Below are 24,805 nucleotides of genomic sequence, written 5' to 3' on the forward strand. Positions count from 1 at the left end.
TTGTAATTTTTGTTTTATCGGTGCAATCTAATCATTAGCACTGAATCTCCAACTACTAAATTATTCTTTGTTTCTTTAAATAATGTTTTATAATAGTACCTCTACAAATGTTGAGAATTCCTTGATCAATTAAATCCTACATATTTTATTCATTTTATTTTAAATGAAGCTTCCATTTCTATTATTTACTCCTGGATTTTATTTTTTGCTGTATAGAAATGCTATTGGTTTTTGTGCTGTTCTTTAACTTGTTCAATGAAGCAATGAATTATTTTGGCGCATTTCTTTGATAATTCTTTCTTTAGAATTTTTTTAGGCAAACAATCATCTTGTCTAAAAATATTAGTAATTTTAGTTCCTCTTTCTTATGTTTATACTTTTATTTTCTTTGTCGGGTCTTATCATTATGACTAGCATCTCTAGAACTATATCAGTTAATAGTGGAGAAATGGGACATGCTTTACTTTCTAGTATTTCCCTGTTGCGTATAATAACAAGTTTTGGTTTTAGATATATTTTGCCATTTTTAAAAAGTCCTTCTCTGCCTGCCTCATAAGGTCCACAGAAGTTAAAGTGACAGGTCTAAAATCACGCTTTCTTTAATGCTGTGACTTTGATCAAGCCACGTAATCTCTTTGGCCTGAGTTTCCATATCTGAAAAATAAAGATAATAGTGCTGCATTATCTACTTCCCAAACTGTAAGAAAAGTACTTTATAAGCTTTAAAGTATTGTAAAAATGTGAACTATTAAATCTTGGATAGAGAAACTAATCCCTGTGTCATCACCTGGAAATCCTGGCAAACTCTGGAGATGCAGCAAGGTAATGCAACCATCCTGGGAAAATGTCAGGTAAGGCTTTGAGATCTCTCACAAGATCCTGAAATACTGGTTGGGGCTTTTCAGTGAAAAAAAAATCATTTTTCTTACTTGCCTTTGCTTGACCCAGAATGTCTATCAGACCTGGAAGGAACTTTAATTCATCTAAATCCAGATTTTTCTTTATGATAGATGAGAAAATTGAGACCTAAACACTTAAGTTTGATCACATAGACTAAACATGTAGCCAGGTTTTAAACTTAGTCCTTATAACTCCCAGGTCCATTGCATTTTCCACTATATCACCTTCCCTCAATCTGACCTTTGGTATTCTCCTGGTCAGAGTGTTGATTCATGAGGAAGATGGCAAGGAACTAGGGTATGAGTGTTGATGTATAGTTTAAACAAAGTCTTGGGCAAAGGAAAAGTTGAAAGGATAATGATGGTGGTTAATATTACCAGATCCTATACTTTTCAAAGCTTATGCTCAGAATCTCACAGATTTGTATACTTTACAGAAGGGATCTTCAAGATATTTTTGTCCACTCTTATCTCAGTTAATCACATGAGATTATATTTCTGGAAAGAGCAGTCAAAATTGTAAAATGCCGAACAAAGGTAGGATGTTATTATCAGAGCCTTACAACCTATCATAAGATAGGTTGGGCAGTTGTTATTATTTTTGTTTTACAAATGAGGTAGCAGAGAATTAGAGAAGATTTAGAGAGGCTTAATGAAATGCTCAAAGCTTCTCAGTTCACAATAGAGCTAGAAATAGAACTTGTCCTTTTAGTTCATTTTTTAGTTCATCATCTCATCCTTGTGATGATCAGAGGCCATACATAGATTCTTAGCCCAGAGAAGGGTCCTTGCAGCCTCTTTAAGCCATGCTCTTATAGGTATAATGGGAGATTCCCTATTCATAAAAAGCTTTTGATATTTTATAAGAAATGTCATTGCTTTTTTCCTTTTCAAATTTTCAAATTTTCTCCTCTCCTTCCTCACCTCCACTTAATAGTTTTCCTGACTTCCTTCAAGACTTGCTAGGATGCTGTCTTTTTCGGGATAACTTCCCTAGTCCTCTCAGCTGCTAGTCCCTTGCCCTCTAAAGGTTACTTTCCATTTTTCATCTCCTCTGAATGTAGATCATGGAGCAGCTAGGCAATATAAGCAACAGAATATTGGGCTGAGTCCACAAGATCTGAGTTTATAATCCTCAGTCATTTACTAACTGTGTATGTCTGAGAAAAATCACTTAACCTCTGCCTCCTTCAATTTCTTCAGCTGCAAAATGGGATTAAGAATAACCCCTACCTAAAAGGGTTGTTGTGAGGATCAAATAAGATATTAAGAGTTTTATAAACTTTAAAGTGATATGTGAATGTTAGATATGATAGATCTTATATATACCTATTTTGGTATTTGTTGATTACCTCCATTAGAATATAAACTCCTTCAAGGCAGGCTTTGTTTTTGCTTTTTCTTTGTAAATCTAGTGCTTACCATAGTGCCAGACACATAGTAATACTTCAGTCTTGGTCAGTGGCTGACCTCTATCTGTTAGTGCGCTTACATTTGTCATCCCCATTAGAATGTAAGCTGTCTTGGAACAAAAATTGTTTTTGCTTTTTCTTTGTATTTCCATTATTAAGTACAAGGCCTTGCGTATAGTAAGCATTTAATAAAAGTATGTTGACCAATTAACTGATTATGATCTGTGAAGGCACATCATCATTATTTGTTGCTCAAATAGTTGCTTTTTTCTCAGTGGCTCTCTCTACTCTCTGAGGAAGACCTTCAGTCTATTACCTAGCTCTACTTCCTTCTTTTTCTCCTTATCAGTCACATTTTCCTATGATTGTTCCCTCTTCCAGACATAGATAACATTTCTTCATATTCTCGATTTATATTTTTCTTTATTTTTCCTTTGAAACTCTTGTTTCAATCAAATCCAATAAGCATTTATTATGTGCCTACGTGTTTCAGGCACTGCTCAGGGCTAGGGATACAATTAATAAAAAGAAAAATAGTCTCTCTTCAAGAGCTTACAATATACACAGGAGAACAAACATACAAAAGGAAGCAGGAAAGCAGGGTGGGGATGGGAGGAGGGGACACATCAGGGATGGGAGCATCTTTTTTGTGGAGTTTGAAACTAGGCAGCGTAGCAGATATAGAGTGCTATTTCTGCCCTCTATAAAGGAAAATTTGGGGAGAAGTTTGGTCCACTGTCTTCTAGCCTTTCAATCAGAGGGGAGAGGAAGCTGAAGGAGAAGGTATCAGTCAATTATTTCCTGTTCTTTAAAGGAATTCACTAGTATCAACTCTGGTAGTAAGTAACAGAATCCTGACCCTGTAATAAGAAGCAAAGCTAGAACTCAATCTGATTCAAATCTACAGTGCTTAGCACAATGCCTGGCATATAGTAGGTATTTATTAATGTTTATTGATTGACTGATAAACTATACTGACTTTTTTGGCTGTTTAAATATTCTTTGAGAAGTATGGACTTCCCTTGGGATGAAAGGGATTGTCATTTTTTAAGGGGAAGAAATTCTAAGCACATTTCTATGTGGAAAATTTGTTATACACAAAAGTATCATGCATAATTCCATTTGTTATTTTAGAAAGGAGAATATTGCTTGCCTCTTTTCATAGCACCTCTATTCACATTTTGTGGAATACTTGGGTTCTCTTGAAGAACAACTTTTAAAATGTTGTCTTTAAAAATAGAATAAGCTCAGTGACACTGAAACTGTAGTCATTTCTTTGAAATTGAGTTGTTATTAGAAGTATTTGGGCAATGTGAAGACTGGAAAAAGCCCTCAGAAATTAATCATAGAATTATAGATGTCAGTGCTAGAAGGGACCAAAGAGATCATTTAATGCAATGATCTAATTTTGCTAATGAGGGACCTGAGGTATTGGGAGGTAAAGATACCTAGGAAAAATCACATAGCCAGCAAGGGAAGAACCTCAACTAGAATCTGAGTTTCAAAGCTCCCAAGACAGTTTTCTTTCCACTATACCATTATGGCCTTAGGATAACTTGATCCTTTTTGTGGAGCTGTTACTTTGTAAAGTATCTGATATGTTGGCAGTTTTCAATGTTGCTGTAAAGGGTACACTTACTGAAAGGGAGAGGATACCTATAACTCCTTCTTTACCTTTTTTGTCTGTGGTGATTAAGAATCCATGCCCTCTTACAATAATTAGTTCGCTTTTTTAAGCCTAAGAGAAATATTAGGTCTCTATTGGGTAAATATTTAATTTCTAGATCCACATGGCCTCTTCTCAACTATTTTTGTGGAATTTATATCAAGCAATTAGAAATAAAATTACAGTGTCTCCAGACTTCCCAGTTAAGAAAATCCCTAACATTTAGACTAAGACTTTTCTCTGCCATAATTTAAATTTATGTTTATCTCTAGCTTAGCCCTACCTGTAGTAAGCACTTAGAAATACTTGCTCTCTTGGACTCTTTTTGTTTGAAGCACAGATTTGGGTTACTCTTGTCTCTGTCTCTTTCTTCTTCTTTCTCTCTCTGTCTCTCTCTGTCTCTCTCTCTCTTCTGCTTCCCTTCTCTTCTCCAAGAGATATTATGGATAGAATGAGTAGAATAGATAACTTGGTTTGAAATCAGAAAAATCTGAGTTCAAATCCCAGGTATTTATTAGCAATATGAGTCTGGGCAAGTCACTTAACCTATCTCAGGCAGTTTCCTCATCTTTAAAACAAATTAGAATTGAGGTCTGTAGGGACAGGAACAACAGGAACTCCAAGCCTCTCCCCACTCCCAAACAAGGGGCAAACTAATTGTACCAAAAAAGAGGCAGGAAGCTCCATTACGATCATACAAGTGTTTTAATAATCATAATGGATTTCTTACATAGGGGCTATCTGGAGGTTGCTGCCAGACAATTTATTGTATCTTAGATCCCCTCAATGCAGTCTGGGATGGTGGCCAGACTATTCAGTGGATCCTCAAAAAGATCCCAAAAAAGTTCCATGATTATTATAATCAAACAAAGGGAAGAGGGGCTAGAAAGTGGTATTATATCATTGGATTTGCATTATGCTTAGCAGGTGGTTCTAATTTGGGGGCCTTAATTTCAGGGATTGGGAGGACAGGCCAGCGCGCTTGGGTAATTGTAATGTTACTGGACACAGTGAAGGTTATGTTCTGGTCATCAAGTCCTTGTTTTGTCTTGCTGTAGCTTGCACCTGCTTACAATATTTTTGTTATGGCTTTGGGCCCCACTGCTGGTCAGTTTGAATAAGTTTTCCAAACACACAGTCAAGGTTATTTGCTAAATATAGAGTCCTTGTAAGTTTTCACATATAACCCTTCAGGGTAAACTACTACAAAAATTAGTCTTTAATAGTGGAATTTCAGTATCATAGAATAATAGATTTCATTGCCATTGAGTCCAGCCTACTTAATTTATACATGAATAATGTATAAAGGAGCAATGTATATAAGGAGCAAGTTAACTGAGGTTAGTTGACCTTCCCTAGATCACACAGCTTTTTTTTTTTTTTTTTTTTTTTTTGAGGTTGGGATTAAGTGACTTGCCCAGGGTCACACAGCTAGGAAGTGTTAAGTGTCTGAGACCAGATTTGAACTCGGGTCCTCCTGAATTCAAGGCCAGTGCTCTATCCACTGCGCCACTTAGCTGCCCCGCAAGCAAGCTAACTTCAATTGAACTGTTCCTCAGTTTATGAGAAAACTATTTTGTGAGGGAAAGGAATGCTATCTCCCTAGAACCCATTAACTGTATTTTATAAACAATGCCCCACCACTAAGATCAATTCTATGCTTAGTATTCTCATACCATTCTTTAGCAGCTCAGGGCCTCTAACATGTTTGGGGACAGGTAGCATCCCAAAATATAATATAAAATTTTAAAGCACCACATAAATATGAGGTGTTTTCATTCTTACCTGAGATATTAATGGTAGTAATAAGAATAAGTAATGTATTTATGCCCTCTAGGTAAAGTTTGTGCATTTTAATAAGGGTTTTCTGAGTCAGTTCCTACTAATCCTTTGTTAAATTTTCATTGTGTTTATACCTCAGAAATCAATAAACAGAAAAAATCAGGTCTTTGTTTATTGTTGTATTGATTATTGAAACTTAATAATGTAATGAAGAAAAACAAAGCAGATTAAACTTAAAAGTGTTCTATGCATTTTGTTTTGTTTCGGAAACCTGATTATTTAATGTTTAACAGCACATCCACATGTCTTCCAAAAATAATATCATAAGTGAGGAAAATAAATCAAATGATTGGTTATCAGACATTTTGACAATTCAGGGTGATGGAATTTGGGGGTTGGGGGAGAGAAAGGAGCCTCTTTCTTGGCCCTAGTATACCACTATGAAAGTAATATCTTTCTTGTCCAGCTACAGCTTGAGCTCACTACTAGAGGAAAAATAGAGTCCAAGGAATATGGATTGTATTCATGTACAGAAAAGGCCTGGGCTTACTCAGCCTTTTTAGTACTTGGGATCCCAAGACAGCCCTTTTCCAGGCATGATGAAGGTGGAGGAGGGTCTCCTGTGGGCATGAAAGCACTAAATATAAATTAAACCACTGGGCTTGAGGAATTGGTAGTAATCTACCCATAGAGATAATCCATTCAGCTGTGAATAGAAACCAAGTGTCAGGAAACTATAATCATAAGATCTTGAGTTTGTCCATCTTAAACCCTTTTCAAAGCCTTTCACAGCTGTTCTCTGTCCCTACATACATCCCCAAACCAGGGCAGGCATTTTAGAAAACAGAAGCCTAGAGTAAATAGTATGTTCAAGGTCACGTTATAAATTAATGGCTTAGCTAAGACTGGGACCAAAATTTCCTGATTCCTCATCTTTTTGTCTTGCCACAAGGCCTCTGTTATGGGGTCACAGAGACAACAACATGACTAATAATGATAACCCTTTTAAAAGCACTGGTTTAGAAAGCACCTACATTAGCTCCTCACAACAATCCCTAGATGGAAGTAGGACAGGTCTTATTTATTGCTGTTTTACAAGTGAGGAAACTAAGGGGCAGGGAAGTAAATGGTTTGCCTGAGGTCACCTAGGCTTCATATGTAGATTTGGGACTTGCACCCTGTCTCTGACTCTAGGTCTATTGCCTTTTTCACACTGTTTCCCATTGATAAAAGACCAAAGATGTCTACACAGGCTTCATATTCCTACTCCCTTACAGCATATCCAATCCAATGAGGTTGAATGTCTTCCTCTTTGAGAAAATTCAAGGTTATTGTGGATGGCACTAGCTCCAGTGCTTTTACTCTTCAGATCCCATTGAAAGGATTCTCCCTGCCCACTGCGGCTCCCAAAGCCATCTTAAAATCCTTTTCCCATGCTCAATCCCAAAAGTCTTATTCAAAGATTCTTCTTCTTCCCCTCCTAAACCCATCCTATCTCAAAGACTCACCTCCCAAGATGCTCACAGTCCTTACTTTCTGACTCCTGAAATCACAAACCTTACTGACTTACAACTCCTCAAGATAGTCATTGCTTACAACTTCACAATCGCCTAAAGAGCCAGCTCCTCAAGCCTGTTCCCCATGACATATAAGCTGCTTAATTATAGGCCAATTAATTATGGTGAACAGCTATTGCCTCTGTCCACCATTCTGCAGCCCAGCCCACATTAGACCTAACCTTAGCAGTTAGTCCTCATCACACTGGGCTGATCTCTTCTCCATCCTGCCTGGCACCTAGATCATGCCTACATCTGCCAGAAGGGCTCCGTTGCCTGGCAGTCACTTTTTCACATATGGAAGAAAAAGTCTATGATGTCTATAGCAATGACTCTGAATACAAAGGATATTTCTCTATATGTACATAAAATATTAAATATCATAGAACAGTGTGAACACCCACGCACACATATAGGGTTGTTAGAAAACCCCCAAGGGTTTTGAAAAATTGATAATTTTTTTACCTATTTGAGAAAGAACAAAATGACAAATGGAATTGCAGAGCTTTCCCTTAGAATCTATTTTTCATTCCTTGGGAGGCAGCATTGTATAGTGGGGCTGGGGCATAGCACAGGACTTGGAAGATCTGAATTCAAGTCTACCATGAGTTGGTATATTAGCTCAATAGCTTTTACTCTTTATGCCTCAGTTTTTCATTTGTAAAATGGGGATGATGATGATTGTATTGGGCATCTCTGTGGATTATATGAGGATGAGCTGAAAGAGTAGATGAGGGAAGATTTGGGATCTGGAAATCACCACATCAATAAGAAGAATTCACCCTAGGCTTGCTGTAACTCCAAGGATCCTTGTAATGGAGCAATAAGTTGTTACCTGAAAGCAGGTGCAGCTCTCTGTCATCCCCATCCCCACCTTTCCAATATTTTTGTATTTTCTACCCCACCCCCATATTCCGGGATCCAAGGCACTGGCCTCCTGGCTGTTGTTTCATGAATAAGACGTTCTCAACTCCAAGCATTGTATCAGGCTGCCCTCTAAGCCTGTCATGATCTCCCTTCTCATTTCTACCTCCCAAATTCCCTTACTTCTTCAGATACCAGCTAAAATCTCTCCCCCAAAGGAAGCTTTTCCTAAGCCTTTTTAATTCCAATGTCTTCCTTCTGTTGATTATTTCCTATTTATCTTGTACATACTTTCTTTACTCATAATTGTTTGTATGTTGTTTTTGTTATTTGACTGTGAGCTCCTTGAGAGCTCTATGCTTAGAATAGTGCCTGGTACATAGTAGGTGCCTAATAAATGTTTATTGACTGGTGCTTGACCATCTTAAGTAGGTTTTATTTCTAATAAGTGCTCAGAACTTCTTAATCATTATAAGGTTCTAGCATGGAGGCAGATAGGCTTGTTAGAAAGAGTGAAGAGTGGCCTATGAAACTATGTATAATCTTTGCTTTTAAAAAATCCTAAAATTGTGGAATTTCAGAAGTGGGAAAGGAATTTGGAGAAAAAAATCTTACTTCTTCATTTAAAGGATGGTGTAACAGGTTGAAAGATGGGAAGGAGTTTGTCCAAGGTCACATAGATATTCAGTCAAACAAATGCAACTAAAACTTAGGTCCAGGTGTAGAACTCACAGGCCAATACTTTTCTGGCTGCTTTATACTTTTGTGGATATTAACTCTTCCCAACAGTAGCCTGAGCCCTAGATACTGTCCAGTGGTCTGGAGTCCTAGGAAACCATTCAGTCAGCATGAATATTGTCTCCTCCTCCCTAAGATCCTCTGACTCCCAATGGTACTCACTCTTTCGTACTCACATTTTCAGCAATTTGATCTCTCCTAGAATAGTGTGTGAACTCTGTTTATTCTTGCCAGGCTCACTGGGGAGCCCTGCTGATTTCTTCCTCCTCCATTGTTACTGGGATTGAATTAGCATCAGTCACAGATGGGATAAAAGCTAGGAAAATGAGTGACTGAGGAATCTACTTTAAAATACTGTTCAATACTATGTTCAGCCACAACTACGTGAAAATAGCAATTTCCCAAATGTTTCAGGGATTTCATTATAACTTTATATGATATAAAATACAGATGTATAATAATAATTCCTTATGTTAGCACTTTACAAAATATTCAAAAGATTGAAACCTCAGAGATCATCTAGCCCAAACTTCTCATTTTATAGCTGGAGAAACTGAGGCTGATGAGAAGGAAAATATTTCATCCGAGGCCACAGATGAACCAGGATTAAAATGAAGTTTAGTTGACATCAAATCAAGAATTCTTTCCAATACAACATGGTGCCAATGACTATGGAAGTATGACATCTAAGCTAAAGACCTGGTTCTGACATGTTTAGCTATGTGTTTTTGGACACCCTGTTTAATCTCTCTGAGCTTTAATTTCCTTATCTATAAAATGAAGCTAATAATATATATACAATCCGCTTTATGAGGCTGTTGTGACAAAAGTAATTTACTGTAATACTTATACAGCCTCTTTCCCAACTTGATACATGTATTTGTGAATTGAGTCTGAGGGAAAGAGAAAAGGCACGGCACTGTCCTCAGAGGTTTAAGGTACCCCATGGGCACGCCAAAAACTATGAACCCTCATCTATGAACGTTCATAATCTTCCAGTAGACACAATTAGTTCAGAGCAAAGGCATTTACTAAAATGGCTTGGTAAGAATGGTTGCAACCAACCCCCACTGATCTGGAACATACTTTCCCAGAAATAAATATAATGGAAACAAACCTAAAATGTATGAGATACCTGGAAAGAGAGCGAAGGTGGCCCAGGCAACTTTTATCTGTGGTACTATAATGCCTGATGTCTTTGCTCTGCCCTAAGCCAAGTGGGTGAGTTCTGAACCCAGCTTACCTGCATTTCTGAATTTTCCCCTCTTTGCAGCTCAGCTTGACTTAGTACCTCAAATCATGATATCTATCTCGGTATCAGTTGCTCAAAGGTAATTTTCATTTAACCTTAGGTTTTCAACTATGATTTTTTATAAGTGAAACTGCTAAAGAAGCAATCTCTGTATTTGTGAGACATGATTTAGAAAACCTGTTTGTGTTGATTGCCTGACAATAGCTGAATCAAGGAGCAATTACCAGATGTTAGAGAATCTTAGAATCAGAAGATGATAATTCAGTCCAACTTCCCACTAAGTCCATCCAACTTACTACCAGTGATTGTCTAACCTTACCTTGAACAATTCCAGTGATAGGGAGTTTGCTACCTTACAAAGAGGTCTACTCCATACTAATCATAACACAATGTATAGTATTTTATTCACAACAATTTTATGAGACATGTAAGGAGAATATTTTCTCAATTTCATTGATAAGAAAAATGAAAGATTAGTGATTTGCCCTTTCTCACAAAGGTGTAAGAGTCAAAGGAAAGATTCACTTCCAGATTATCTGATTCCAAGTTTTACATGACATTCATTACATGAGGTTAATTCAATTTAACAAACATTTATTAACACCTGTTAGAAGCAGAGCAGTGTGTTGGATACAAAGGCAAAAATGAAATGGTTCTTGACTTCAGGGAGTTTCCATTCTCTCTGTTTCATTGCTAGGCAGCAGCAATTATTAGAAAAGATTTCTTTTTATTGAAGCTAATTCTGCTTGCTTTTCTCTTCAGTGGTAATAGCTCCTTTCAATGGGGCCAAAAAGAACAAGCCTTATTCCTTAACCACATGATAACCTATCAGATACCTGAAGACAAATCAAAAATCATGCCCCTTCTTTTCTCCAGTGTGTGTGTATACATGTATATACACACATGTGCACATGCTCATACATGTGAGCTCACATAGACATATGGGTTATATGTGTGTGTGTATATATATATGTTCAAATTATTATTAGCACTCCTTTTGTGAAATGTTTCATCTAATAGTGGTTATTTCAGTAGTTAGATGAATATAAATCAGTTCTAAGAGACACATTCACAGTAAAAATCAAATATTCATTCCGTGCATGTTGCACAGTTTCAAGAGGTCCATTCTCATTTCTTACTGTATGAGCTCCTGATAATTTCTGTGTCTATGTAGGTTATATCTTGGGCACAACACACTGTGTGCTCTGCACATTTAGAAGCCTAAGCACAGGATGAAGAGGAAAGAGGATAGTCCATTTCTTAATTATCCTTCTTCCTTTCAATAAGGATAGGAAGGAAGGAAGGAAGGAAGGAAGGAAGGAAGGAAGGAAGGAAAGAAGGAGGAAACACTTATTACATTTATTAATTTACTAATTAATCATTAATTTTTAATTTTAACATTATGCATCAAGCACTGTTAAGCATTCTTAAAATATCATTGGATCCTCACAACAATCCTAAGAGGTAGTGACTATTATTACCTTGATTTTACAGGTAAGGAAACTGAGGCATTCAGCAGTGACTTGACTTTCCCAGTCACATACTTAGGAAATGTCTGATATCATAATTATTCCTTCAACATCTTGGGAATGAGGGATGTAGTATCTCCATGATCTAGAAAATCTATGTAAAATGTTTTAGCCCTTCCCTCATATAAGAGAATTTTGAATTATTATGGTATTAAAATATAAAATATATTAATATTCTACATGTTTTTGTATTTCTGAGTTTTTAAACTTTTTCTCTGTTGAGTGGCTTCCATAAAGCTTCCTCAACATTTCCATTTAAAATTTCTTATACCAACTTTTGACATATCAAAACCATAATGGGGAAAGTTGTAATGTGGAATGGATTACTGTAGATTTGAACTCAGGTCTTTCTGATGCTAAACTTAATGTTCTATCCACTGTATTGTCTCGCTATCTCGGCACCACCTCGCTGCCTCTGGACATCATAGGACATTAGATCCAGAAGAAACCTTAGAAGTAATTTTAACTCAGCTCCCTCATTTTACAGATAAGGAAACTGAGACCCAAAAAGTAGGAGGGACTTACCTAAAATCACTTGACTAGCTAATGACCAAACTGGCCCTTCTGTGCCAGACTGTCTCCTCTGTAAGCCTTCTGTGTTATATTATTTTCTAGTCTCTCTGGGGAGAGAGACTGGACTTTTAATTTTATTGGTATAGGAAATTCTCTCTACTAATGTTCTGGAGTGTTTTAGCAATTTATTTCCTTGAAGAATTGCCTAAAGCTCTGAGAAGTTAAGTCACTTGCCTGGGGTCACACAACCAGAATATGTTAGAAGCAAGTTTTGCAGCCAAGTCTTCTTATCTCTGAGGCTAAATCTCTATCCATTACCACTCCACATCCAGGCACAAATAAGCAATAGATGAATCTTTGGGGACTTAGTACAGAAATAGAGTGAGAATTGGAATTGTTTGCATTTAAGCCCCAAATGATCATAAAGTCTCTGGAGGTCTCTTCTAGATATATCAACAGTGAGAGGAAGAGGCAGGATTTTATACACCAGCTGTTCATGGTAGGGGGCAGAGGTGAGAAGAGATTTGGAGTCAGGCAATGGAGATCTCCATAGAACACATCATCATTCACAAGCTAAATCTCTTGCTGGTCGCAGGTGCTCATATGGTAAAGAAACTGCTCCTACTTGGTCCTCTGTGTAGGATGAATGATCCTCTGCCTTCTAAATCTCCTGGTTCTGTCTCTGTCTAGACCTTGACTTCTTGCTTCAGCTGCTTTTCAACAACTAGAAAGAAGGGTAGTTGCAGGCTGGGGATTAGTGGGAGAATCACATCATTGAGTCTAATTAGTGCATCAGTTTCTTTCAGGCTAACAAGTGAGGAGGGAGGAAAATTCATTTCCTGGCTGTGGTTTGGGGGCACTAATTGGCCTCCCTGCCATGTGCCTAGGGGAAGATGCATCACTTAGACTACATTATGATCCTGCCCAGGCTCTGGTTACAATGGTAAAGCTTTCTTTCCCTAGAGCTGCAGGGAAACAAGTACTAGAACAAAGCAAAGGGTCAGTCTCAGCCTAGATTGGATCCTTAGGTTGGGGTAACTATTCAGTGGCAATGTGGAATGGGGGAGAAGACAAAGGGCAATGAGATGGTACTGTGTTGTGGTCTATGTGGTGACAAGGTGAGGGTTGGGAAAATTAAAAATCGAGTCTTCAATTAAATTCATCCAAAACTTAGGTACTAGAGAAGAGCCAGAAAAGGCCTCTGCCCTTAAGGAGCTAACAACTCAGGGGGGGAATGATGAAGGCATAAGAAAGATGCATGGAGTGGTCCAGACAAGATGCTAGATAAAATGTAAGCGGAAGAGGTCACTTTAATCTGGGGGAAATGGTGGTGATGGCGGGATACAAAAGAAGGCTCACGAGAAAGGTGAGCCTTGACAGAAGCAAGGGATCTCAGTGAATCTAGATGAAAGGATTCAGGAATAAGATAATGGCAGGATCTCTTCCAGAAATGCAGGGCCAAAGGCACAGAGAATTAAGAGAGCAGGATTGTAGAATACATGAAGAGAACTCTTACGAGATTAGGGTGGATAAAGATTTATTAGTCATTTTAGGGGAGGCCTTGAATGTCAGAGTCAGGAGTTGAAACTGAGTCTTTTAGACAAAGGGTAGCCACTACAGGTTTTTGAGTATAAGAGTAACTTGATGCATTCAGAAAATAATTATGAGGCATGGATTAGAGAGATCACCTGGAGATAGGAAGAATAATTAGGAGGTCAGTATAATCTAGAGATAAGATACAAGAACTAATAAAGTAGCTGGAGGGCCTGATTCATCTTGCCTTAGGCACTAGAACAGTTAGGTCCACTACCCCTGCTAATTATGTTAGCCTTTTAACTTCTCATCCTCATCACTTTACCAAAGGTTAGCCTCTTCGTTTTATAGATAGGGAAACTGAGGTACCAGCTCTCACAGTTTTTGAGCTCCTTGTGGCAAGAAGTATTTTTGCCTATCTTTGTGTCCCCAGCCCTTAATATAGTATATGGCACATAGCTAATCACTTAATAATTGACTTGAGACAGTTTTCCCCAGGACCACATGAAGAATCAGAACTGGAAGGACCAGTATTTCCAAAAAACTGTTAGAAGTCTGAGAATCAAGTCTTAGACCTTCTCCCCCAGCCTTCCCCCTCTGGTTGAGGGCATTGTGGCTCACTCTAAACCCAAATAGAAATCATTCACCTTTCTTATTTTATCTAGCTGAAAGAAAGAGGAGGAAGAGAAAATGCAGTCACCAAGTTTAGCAGAGCTAGCCTTCTGATCAAGAACAGCAGATCCCAGGGAACAGGAGCCAAGTCTCTTTTGTCTTTTTTTGTAGTACCCAGATGACCAGTTGGTATGAAAAAAATGGCAGGTGCAGACCTAAAAATTAAACCACATTCTGTTTCCATATCCTTAGTCTCCAAGGAGCCTTATATACTTTGCACAGCCAGGAATTTTTATCCTAGAGGCAACCGTGAGTTGTGGGCAGTCAGGCAGGGCCTAAATAGCTCATTTTTCCAGGCTGTGTCATCCCAGTCTTACAATGGATGAGAACTGCCATTGAAAAGGAGTAGAAAGAGCTAGGGAAGCTAGAATGTATATGGGTAGGCTGATACTAAATAAATATAGCTGTGTGGTGCAGTGGAGAGAATTCCAGGCCTGGCACTCTCATCTTACTCTGTTCAAATATGGATTTTGACTCTTACTAACTGGGTGATCCTGGGCAAGTCACTAAACACCATTTGCCTCAGTTTCCTGATCTGTTAAATGAACTGGAGAAGGAAATGGCACACCATTCTGGTATCTTTGCCAAGAAAACCCCAAATAGTGTCATGAAGAGTCAGATACAACTGAAAAAGGCTAAAACAATAAGTATAATTATCAATAATCTGTTGATTAATAGAAATTTATTAGACCACAACTCAAGTATTATCTATTAAAATATTGAAACAGTATAAGAGGGCAGAGATAAGTGCAAATGCTTTTCACCAATTTGGGTATGGAAACTGGGAGTGAGGGCTAGAGGAAAAAAGTAAAAACATCCATGGTCACACTGTGGCTCATAGAATTATAGCATCCCAAAGTTAGAAGAGTTCTAAGAGGTCATTTAGATAAACTGAGGCATGTCCCTTTGCTCTGACCTTTCTGTTATGTGCTTATCCAGTTTGTGATCAAGTACCTCAGATCCAAGACCAAAAACCCATAGGTATACTTCATTCTTACTGAAAATCCAGAGTATTTCTAGGCCTGGTACCTAGAAGTCCTGGCACTCCAGTTTGGGTGCCCTGTAGTCAAATAAGCTGGGACCTAGGAATATTTTAGGAATAGAGAAGATCCAAGAGACTCTGAGATTCAAAGTTACAACCAAATTGCCAATCTGCATAGATAAAGGGAATTTCAATGTACTGCCTACACTGATTAAATCACAAAAGGTTTTTTGTTTTTTTTTTTTTTTTAAAGATAAGCCAACCGCCTGGGAAGGGTTATGTTCTAATATGCTCAGAATGTTTGGCTCCACATTGCACACTGAGCAGAACCCTTAGGTGCTTGGCCAGCAAGGGCTCCAGAACTTGTGGCTGTCTTTCCTGCTCTTCTAAGAGAATGTATATAAGGAAGTTATGATGTGCAAAAAAGTTCTAACCACATGCACATCTCCCTTAGTACCCCCAGTGCTTAGCATAATACCTGGAACTTAGCAGGAGCTTTGTTGTTGTTGTTCAGTCTTGGTGACCCTATTTAGAGTTTTCTTAGCAAAGCTAGTGGAGTGGCTCTCTAACTCTTTTTACAGAGGAAGAAACTAGGGCAAACAGAAAGAAGTGACTTGCCCCAGATTCACACAGCTACTGAGTGTATAAGATCACATTTGAACTCATTTCTTCCAAAAAGAACTTAGGCCGAGGGCTTAAGACATGGTCATTGATTGAGCCCCAACTCTAACTCATACCTATATTAATATGGCCAAGATCCTTAGCTTGGGATCTGGGTCAAACCAGATGTTTCAAGGCTGTGACTATTTTTTGGGTAAAATTCATGGCATACCATGCCTTATGGGATGACTGAATTAGACAGGAAGGACTTTTCCTAGGGGTGCTAAGATAAGGATGAAAGAGACTGAAATGAAGAGTGACCAGAACTTTGACTCAAGTTGCCAGTAATACTTCCTCCCAGCAGCAGTCTCTCTGCCAACCCTGAGTGATGTTCCTCTCCCCCAAAGCAGAATATTCATTTGCTGGAGGGTTCCTTCCCCTCTGTCATACTCCATTTCTAGTGCCTCATTTCTTCCTGGTGTTGATGTATCGGAATCTGGCTGTTCCACAAATCCTGGAGATGGCCTCTAGTGAGATGTCGTCCCCTCTCCCAGTGTGACTGCCCCTTACCTAGTCATATTTTCTATGTCCCTGCACTCCTGACTCCAAGATGCATCTTCCAGAGCTATGCATTCTGGTTACTACTCGTCCACATGAGCAAGAAAGAAATTCCAAAACTGGGTAACTTGGGGTGCACAAGAGGGATCAGCAGTTATTAAAAAACATAATGTTAGTAGTTGGGTCTCACCAGCGGATGGAGTCCCCAGGCTATGGATTATTCATATGGAGAATAGCTTCATCCTTTTCTTTCCTGGGTTGTATACAGGACTCTTCTCTTGAAAATTCCCAGAGCTCTTCAGGCAGGATTTTATAACCTCAACCTTCATAACACAATCCTGAGCATTGGTGATATGTGAAACAGGACTAGGATTTTAGGAGTTAGGAACGTGTCTCATTTTCAAATGGGGTAGGAGAAGGTTATGGACTCTGAAGCTCAAAGATGGATTCTGTTCAAAGACACTAGGAAGCTACCTGGAAAACAGGACTCAGGAGCCCCCGGATCTATCTTCAGCATTATTCTGTTAAACATTTTTATCAATGAGTTAGTCAAAGTCATAGATAGTATACCTGTCACATTTGTGGATGACAGACAAAATGCAAAGAATAGTAAGATGCTGGATGACAGCATCAGTCTCCAAAAAAATCTTGACAGACTAGAATGATGGGCTGAATCTAATAAGATGAAATTTAATAGAGCAACATGTAAGGTCTTACACTTGAGTTTTTAAAAATCAGCCGTACAGAGACACAGAGCTGTACCTAGCTAAGCTTCCTGTGGAAAAGCTCAGGATGGGGGGAAGGAGGATGGTGAACTGGAAACTCAATATGAGTCAACAGTATGGCATGAATTCCTAAAAAGATTGGCAGCATGGATGGGATAATGGAGAGAAACCTAGCCTCAAAGTTAGGAGCTGGCTCCAAATACTGTCCCTGACAAATGCTTGCTGAATGAATGACTCAGGAAGAAAGTCACTTGACCTCTCCGTTCTCTAGGCATCTATCTAAGACTCCAAAGTTGCAGAGAAGGAGCTGACCTGCATTAGTTGAGGAGGCACCTTATATCAATGAAACCATAGGTCCATTCTCTACCCCTGTCATGTGATTTTAGACTGTGTTACATTGAGACTGCAGAATTCTAGTGTCCAGATCAATGGAGTATTTAATAGTACTGCTCAATTCTTTCCTGGTCTAGCTAGAGCATCATGTTAAATTCCGAACTCATCATCCTTAGAAGTGATATTGAGGAGCTTCAGCAAATCCAGAGAAAGACTTAAAACCATGACCTAAGAGGATAACTCAAGGGCAGCTAGGTGACGCAGTGGACAGAGCACCAAGCTTAGAATCAGGAAGATTCATCTTCATGAGTTCGAACCTAGCTTCAGATACGTGCTAGATGTGTGACCCTAGGCAAGTCATTCAACCCTGTCTGCCTCAGTTCCTCATCTATAAAATGAGCTACAGAAAGAAATGACAAACCACTCCAGTGTTTTTGGCAAGAAATGGGGTCATGATGAGTTGGACACAACTGAAATGTCTGAAGAACAAAAAAGCGAATAGCTCAAAGAAATTAGGCATGTTAAACCTGGAAAAGAGGAAATTCAGAGACAGGGGAAGATGAGAAGGGATGAGATAGCTGTCTCCAAATATTTAAAGGCTGCCATGTTGATGAGAGCCTTTTTTCCCCCTGCTTGGCTCCTGTAATAAGGAATCATAACAATGGGTGGAAATTACAGAGACAGCATTTGGCTCAAAATGAGGGGAAATGTCCTATTAATTAATGCTGCTTCAACCTGGACATTGCTAGAAGTCTTCATGCTGGAGTTGCATGTCCACTTGTCAAGGATGTTATAAACATCCTGTTCAGCTGTGAGATGGATTAAATGGTCTCTGAGGTTTGGTCCAACTTGTAAATGATTCTATGATTCCTGCTTCTTGGTCCAGAAGCCTCATCTCTCATACCAATGAGGGGTTTTTTGGTTTTAGGTTTTTTTTGTTGTTTTTTTTTTTCTGTTGGCAAAATGAAAGCCAGAAGGTGACCTAATAGTTCTTTGAAATGTTGTTGCATGAGAAAAAGTAACCAGCTGTTCTCTATCTTTGATGAGATCAGAATGAGAGGAAGTAGGTTAATACCACAGCATGAAGAGTTTAGGTTAGACATCAAAAAGACTTAGTGACATGATTCATTTAGAAAGGTTCATTGAGGTAGCTTGTGGAATGCTCTTCCCTAGAGATCTTTGGAAACCGAATAGATAATGATAGTCACATTCACATACACAAAGATGAACTAAACACGTTCTTATAGTCTTTTCTTTTCCTGTGATGCTTTACCAAGTTGTTTTTTTTTTTGCTCTTTTATATAAGAGAACCTGATAAAAGCACTTTCCATGTGTCTTTCTTGATTTTCTTTTTACCAAAAGTTTCCCTGTCCTTTTTCTTTTATCTTCACATGCTTGTAGATCCCTTAAAGCTTTCCTCCAAACTCCCACCACTTCCCTACCCTGGTCTTCTATTCATTTCCAGCATTTTAATTCCGGTCCATATTCCTCACCTTTGTCTCCATGATTTGAATGCATTTTTACCTGAGAGTAGAGAAATGGTCTGTCAAGCATCTTCCGGGCAGAGAAATCTATAATATTCTATTCATCTCCTGACCCCAGAGCCCTAAAAAGCATTCACAGTATTCCAGGTTCCCCAGACCATCTCCTCTTGGGGAAAACCCACCCCAATGTCTTCCCAGTCCTCTCCTGTTGATCTCCTCAGATCGGTCAGTGGCATGTGTCCGAGGGCCTCAGCATGGACAACCACCTCTCCTCCTCCAACATCTCCGACAGCCTCTTCAACACCACCTTGGTCGTCACCACCATCCTGGTAAGCCAGGCCTCAGCCTCTACCCCTCCTTCCTCCACATCCCCACTTTCCCAGGAGAGCGTATGTCTCCCCAATGCCAGTCAGTCACAAAATTCCTGGTGAACAGCCAATCCCCCGTCTAATCACAGCCCTGAGGCCAATTGATGACTGTGATTAAAGTCAAGTTGCTGTTTCATTTGGAAATATTATTTGATGGCTTCCAAGGCATCTGGGGAGGAAGGCTAGAGTGGGGAAGTAGTGTCATCCAGAATGCCCCAAAAGCTCCCTGCGACAAAGAGAATGTGGATTCATGGTGCAGTCCTGGAGGGGGAAGGGCCTAGCTCTATGTCCCTAGATGTTATGCTCAGTTCAGTTTTCCTGTTGCATAGAGGCAGGAAGGGCTTCTGCAGAAGGTAGTTGAATATGTGGAAGCAAACCTGCACCATTGCTAATATTCTGGGTTTCGGAATAGACAGAAGTAGCCTGAGGACACTGGCCCATGGATTGAGATAAAGGGCACATGCTTAGCCTTAGTTGGGAACCCATTTTACCCTGCTGTTAAGAGTCACGGGATCTCTTTGCATCCTCACACATTTAGAAAAGTTAAGCAGGCTATGTTAGTGAATATCTAACCAGGAAGGGGAAATATATGGAGCAATCGGACATCTGAAAAATTTTTTGTGATAGTTAAGCCATAACCTAAGGATTCCCCAGACATGATTCATTATTCTTTCTTTCATTCATTCAATAAATCTTTCTTAGGCACCTACTATGTGACCAACCTGATGCTAAGCACTGAGGGTGATGCAGAAAACATCTAGGAATTTGGGTGCTTACAAAGCCCCATGTGCAAAAAATATAGTGGAAACCCAATTAGGACCCTTTACTCCTGAAAAGTAACAGCAGTCCTTCAAATAATTGGGAAATGTTTGATGATTCTGAGAGAGTCTCTGTGTCTCCCAAGAGGTGAAGTAAGCCATGATTCTTTCATCTATTGTTATTGTATCCCTAGCAACTCATATAGAGCCTGGCACATGATAAGTGTTAAGTAGAAGCTTGTTAATTGATTGATTGCTCAAGGTCATACTGGGTAGCAAATAGTAGATCTAGGATTTAAACTCAAGACACCTGACTCCACTCATCTTTTAATAACCATGATCTATTCAAATATGTAGGGTCAGACTGAATTCTCCCTGAAATCCAGTATGCATCTGAGGAGGGTCCCTGGCTTGAAATGCCAGTCCATGTGTGCTCAGAAAAAGCAAATTTATTGATTAATTGATTTCAGCCACACAAGACAGTATCAGAGAGGGAAATGTGCCGAAGGAAAGAAACAAACATACCATATCCCAAAGTCAAATAGTAGTGGCCTTTTACTTGATTGATGTTTGGGAAAATTTCTGAACATAATTAATAAAGGTTTGTTAAATGAATGAATGAGCATGAATAATGAACAGTTACCATAAACAAAGTGAGGACTTAAAGGTTTTTTCCAAAGAAATACTTTGCAAGTTATTCCTAACCCTATTCAAAATTGTGATTTTCTTCCCTATACCTACCTCCACCCACTTCCCCACTCCCCATCTCCATTATCCCTCCTCTATCACACCTAAAATTATACTGGCTATGTGTTAAATAAATACACTTTTGAAAATTAAAAAAATATATTAAATTAATTTATAAGAACAGAAATTTCAAGAGAATTTCATGACATGCTTTGAGATTCATTTTAATTTAATTCAATGTATATTTATTAAACACTGTATTCAGGACACTGTACAGCAAAGTTGTCAAACACATCCACCAGCCCCACACACCAAAATGATTCCAAAATAAGAAGAAAATGTAGTTGAGAAATATTTAAGAAAAGAAATAAAATACAATAAAACATAGATAATGTTAATATGTGGTTTTTCTAGGTCAATATGCAGCTTACAGAGGTCCAAATGTACCCATTTAGGAGACCCTTTCCTATTTGAATTTGGCATCATTGCTGAATATTGTGCCCCAGAATACAAAGACAAAAACCAAAACATTATCCACCCTCAGTTGGCTAACTGGAGCCATGTCTGAGAATGGCTAAACCAAGCTTGGGAATCCCTGACCCAGGCTTTTTGTCCAGGTTTATCTTCAATCCACTTTAAAGGATTGACTAAACACCTACTCTGTGTCCAGCATTGTGCTAGACATTGTGCAGTGTATAAGAGAAATATGACCTAGACTTTGCCCTTGAGGATTTTACAGAGTAGTTGAGGAGATAAGACTTGTGTATTATACAATTGGGCAGGACAGAGTTAGTTCTCACAAGGCAGGGAATTAAAGGTACAGCCTTTGTTCCACGACCCTAAAGGATGCTAAAGGACTCTACTCAAGTTAATCAAAGTTAATCAGAGAAGACTTCATGGAGAAGATAGGAGTTCAAATTGTCCTTGAATGAATAGCAAGATTTAGACAAATGGAGGGAATGGGCAAGGGAGACTATTTTAAATGGATGGAAAAAATTGAATAAAAATCCAGAGAGGGAAATGATCCAAATGCACATGAGGAAAAAAGGAGGTTTTAGCCCACCCCACAAACATAGCTCACCCTTTGGACCTTGCCATCATTCATAAAAATTAAACAGTTACCATAAACAAAGTGAGGACTTAACGGTTTTTTCCAAAGAAATACTTTGCAAGTTATTCCTAACCCTATTCACCTCTAAAATTTCACATTCAGAGCTTTCCCTCTTTGACCAAAGCCTCCTTAAGTTCCATCCCAGTTCCTTTTCCCAACCACCTGTACCCACCCTTCTTGAGTCTTGCCAAGTGTGTGCTATTGAGATGCCAGGGCTAAGATGAGAATGACAGCTGCCTAGTTTCGCTGCAGGAGAACCCATACTTAATGCTGAAGGGGAACCACCAAGAAATGGAAGGCAATGATCGCTACGAAGGCTTCTGCGTGGACATGCTTAAGGAACTCTCGGAGATCCTACGCTTCAACTATAAGATTCGCCTTGTTGGGGATGGAGTATATGGTGTGCCTGAAGCCAACGGCACTTGGACAGGAATGGTCGGGGAGCTGATTGCTCGGGTAAGAAAGGGACTTTGGGTTGGCTCAGACCTAGATTAAAAAAGTGATGGGGAAGGGAAAAATGAAACATACATTCTTATTCAGCACATGCTAACTGTAACAATAATATTCTTTATTTTTATTTGAAATATTTTATTGATGCGTTGGTGGTTTTGTTTTTATTACTGTTTTATCATTGTTATTTCCCATAAGCCTTCCTTCCATAAAACCTACTTTGTAACAAAGAAAAATCATTAAGCAAACAAACTCATGGACCATGTCTGAATGCGTCTCGCATCTGTAGTTCATCTTCTCTAACATGAAAAAGAAACTGTTTTATCATCCATCCCCTGAAATCAAGATTAGTCATAATGTTAATCTGAATTCTAATACCTTTCAATATTTTCCTTTTAATTATTGTGGCCATTATTTTCATCTTTTGGTTCTGCTTTCTTGGCTCCACATCAGTTCTTTCAAGATTGTCCAAATTTCTCTGACTTTCTCTTAAGTTATTTTTTATTTCACTAATTCAACTAATATTCCATTAAATTAATCTATTTTAGTTTGTTCAGCCATTCCCTGATCAACGAGCATTGATGTTGTTTCTAGTTCTTTTCTCATGCAAAATGTTACCATGAATATTTTTGTATATGGGATATAGATATATATTACTATTTTAACATCTTTGAAGTTTAATAGTAAATGTTGTGGCATCCTAGTTATCCAGAATATGCTAAAAATAATGGACCCTTAATATATGTTTCCCAATCCAGGAAATATTAGGAAATTTGTGGATATTCCAAACTCGTTGCTCCTTCAACTGAAAGCCAATTTCCTTGATTATTAGAACATCTCAGAAGTTGGGAAGATATAGTAAAAATTAAATGAACACAAATTGGGATGGTTTGCTATTTATAAGAACCCCTTAAGCAAGCAGTTGCAAATAATGGAAAATTAAGCAAGGATTTTCTATCAACTGAATAAGGAGTATTTAATTTTGTTGCTTATTGTATTATTTTTTTCATCTCTATTATCTTTAAATAGCAGAAATGGACAAGGACAAGAAATATGGTCAGATCTGTGGATAGTCTTACAGACAGATCTCAAGAACTAATGTGCAGGATGAGGTTACATTCCAGCATACCATAGGTGGTAGGACAAAAGAATTGTATAAAAAGAAGTGGGATAATAGAGAAATCTAAGTATTCTTGGTACAGGTTAAATAGTCTTTAAAGGGTCTTTCTGCCAAAAGAAAATAACTAATTTGGTGTTTATCTTGAGACAATATTAGAATCATAGATTTAAAACTTGAAGGAAGTTCATAGAGTTCATCCACTGTAGGGCTGGAAAAGAGACCGTTAGTTGTCATCTAGTATACCTCCTCATTTTACAAAGGAGAAGAGAAACTGCAAATCAGTAAAGAGTTTTAGTGAACTTCAGAATTGGGACTACAAACCACAAACCCACAAACCAAACTTTGCTGTTGTCAAATCCAACTCATCATGACTCAATTTGAGGTTGCAATGGTTTGCCATTTCCCTCTCTGGCTCTTTTTTACAGGTGAGGAAACTGAGGCAAACAGGATGAAATGGCTTGCCTGGTTCATTAGGGTCTCTGGCTGGATTTGAATTCAGGTCTCCCTGATTCCATATTCCACAATCTATCCACTAAGTCACCTGATTGCCCAAACTAGTACTCTCTTATTATTATGATCAAGTTTTTCAGTTTTTGTATATCTGTAGATAAATATTTACTTTAAGTTTACAATAGCAATAACTCAGTAGAGAGAGTACAAATGTGGTCATCACTATTTCTGGGTTCTTTCACATGCTGAAGGACAAAATTATGATGGTCCCTTCTTCTCTTTAGACCTCAATTTCCCTACTTTCCCAATGGGATGATGAGCCCTAACCCTATATGATCCTAGGCAAGGCACTTAACTTCTCCTAAACTCAGTTTTCTCTTCTGTAAAATGCAGCTAATTAAGCTTTGTAGCATTTACCTCATAGAATTGTATTAAGAGCCAGATGATACAATATATACATAGTGTTTTGCAAACCTCAGGACAAAATAAGTGTCAATATTAATAATCATAATAAATATTATCATTGTTATTGTTGTGGTTAATGCTGTTGCTATTGTTATCCCCAACTTTTGCCCATGACCTCACAGCAGGAAACAGGTTAATGCTGAAAGCAATAATGACATATACCTTGTACTCTGCCTTGGAGAAGAGTGAAATATGAATCCAATAAACTGTCCTTATTTGCAAAATATGGATGGCAATGTGATACTGCTCATGCATAGAGAGACACCCAACTCTATTGCAAATGAGCAGCATCCTTGCA

General features: G+C 38.4%; 1 protein-coding gene across 5 annotated transcripts in view; it reads left to right on the top strand.

Moving 5' to 3' along the window:
• GRIK4 (glutamate ionotropic receptor kainate type subunit 4) overlaps window positions 1-24,805 on the top strand; it is a 680,228-nt gene that overhangs the window by 538,970 nt on the left and 116,453 nt on the right. For 3 of the 5 annotated variants that reach the window (XM_074302596.1, XM_074302598.1, XM_074302597.1), the window contains 2 exons: window positions 19,320-19,427; window positions 22,275-22,478. The exons of the other annotated variants lie outside the window; for them this stretch is intronic. In XM_074302596.1, the coding sequence (XP_074158697.1) occupies window positions 19,320-19,427; window positions 22,275-22,478 (312 nt within the window). The remainder of the gene's footprint in view (window positions 1-19,319; window positions 19,428-22,274; window positions 22,479-24,805) is intronic. 5 annotated transcript variants of the gene reach the window in all.

Source organism: Sminthopsis crassicaudata, chromosome 3 (assembly GCF_048593235.1).
Source record: "Sminthopsis crassicaudata isolate SCR6 chromosome 3, ASM4859323v1, whole genome shotgun sequence".
Lineage (NCBI taxonomy): Eukaryota > Metazoa > Chordata > Mammalia > Dasyuromorphia > Dasyuridae > Sminthopsis > Sminthopsis crassicaudata.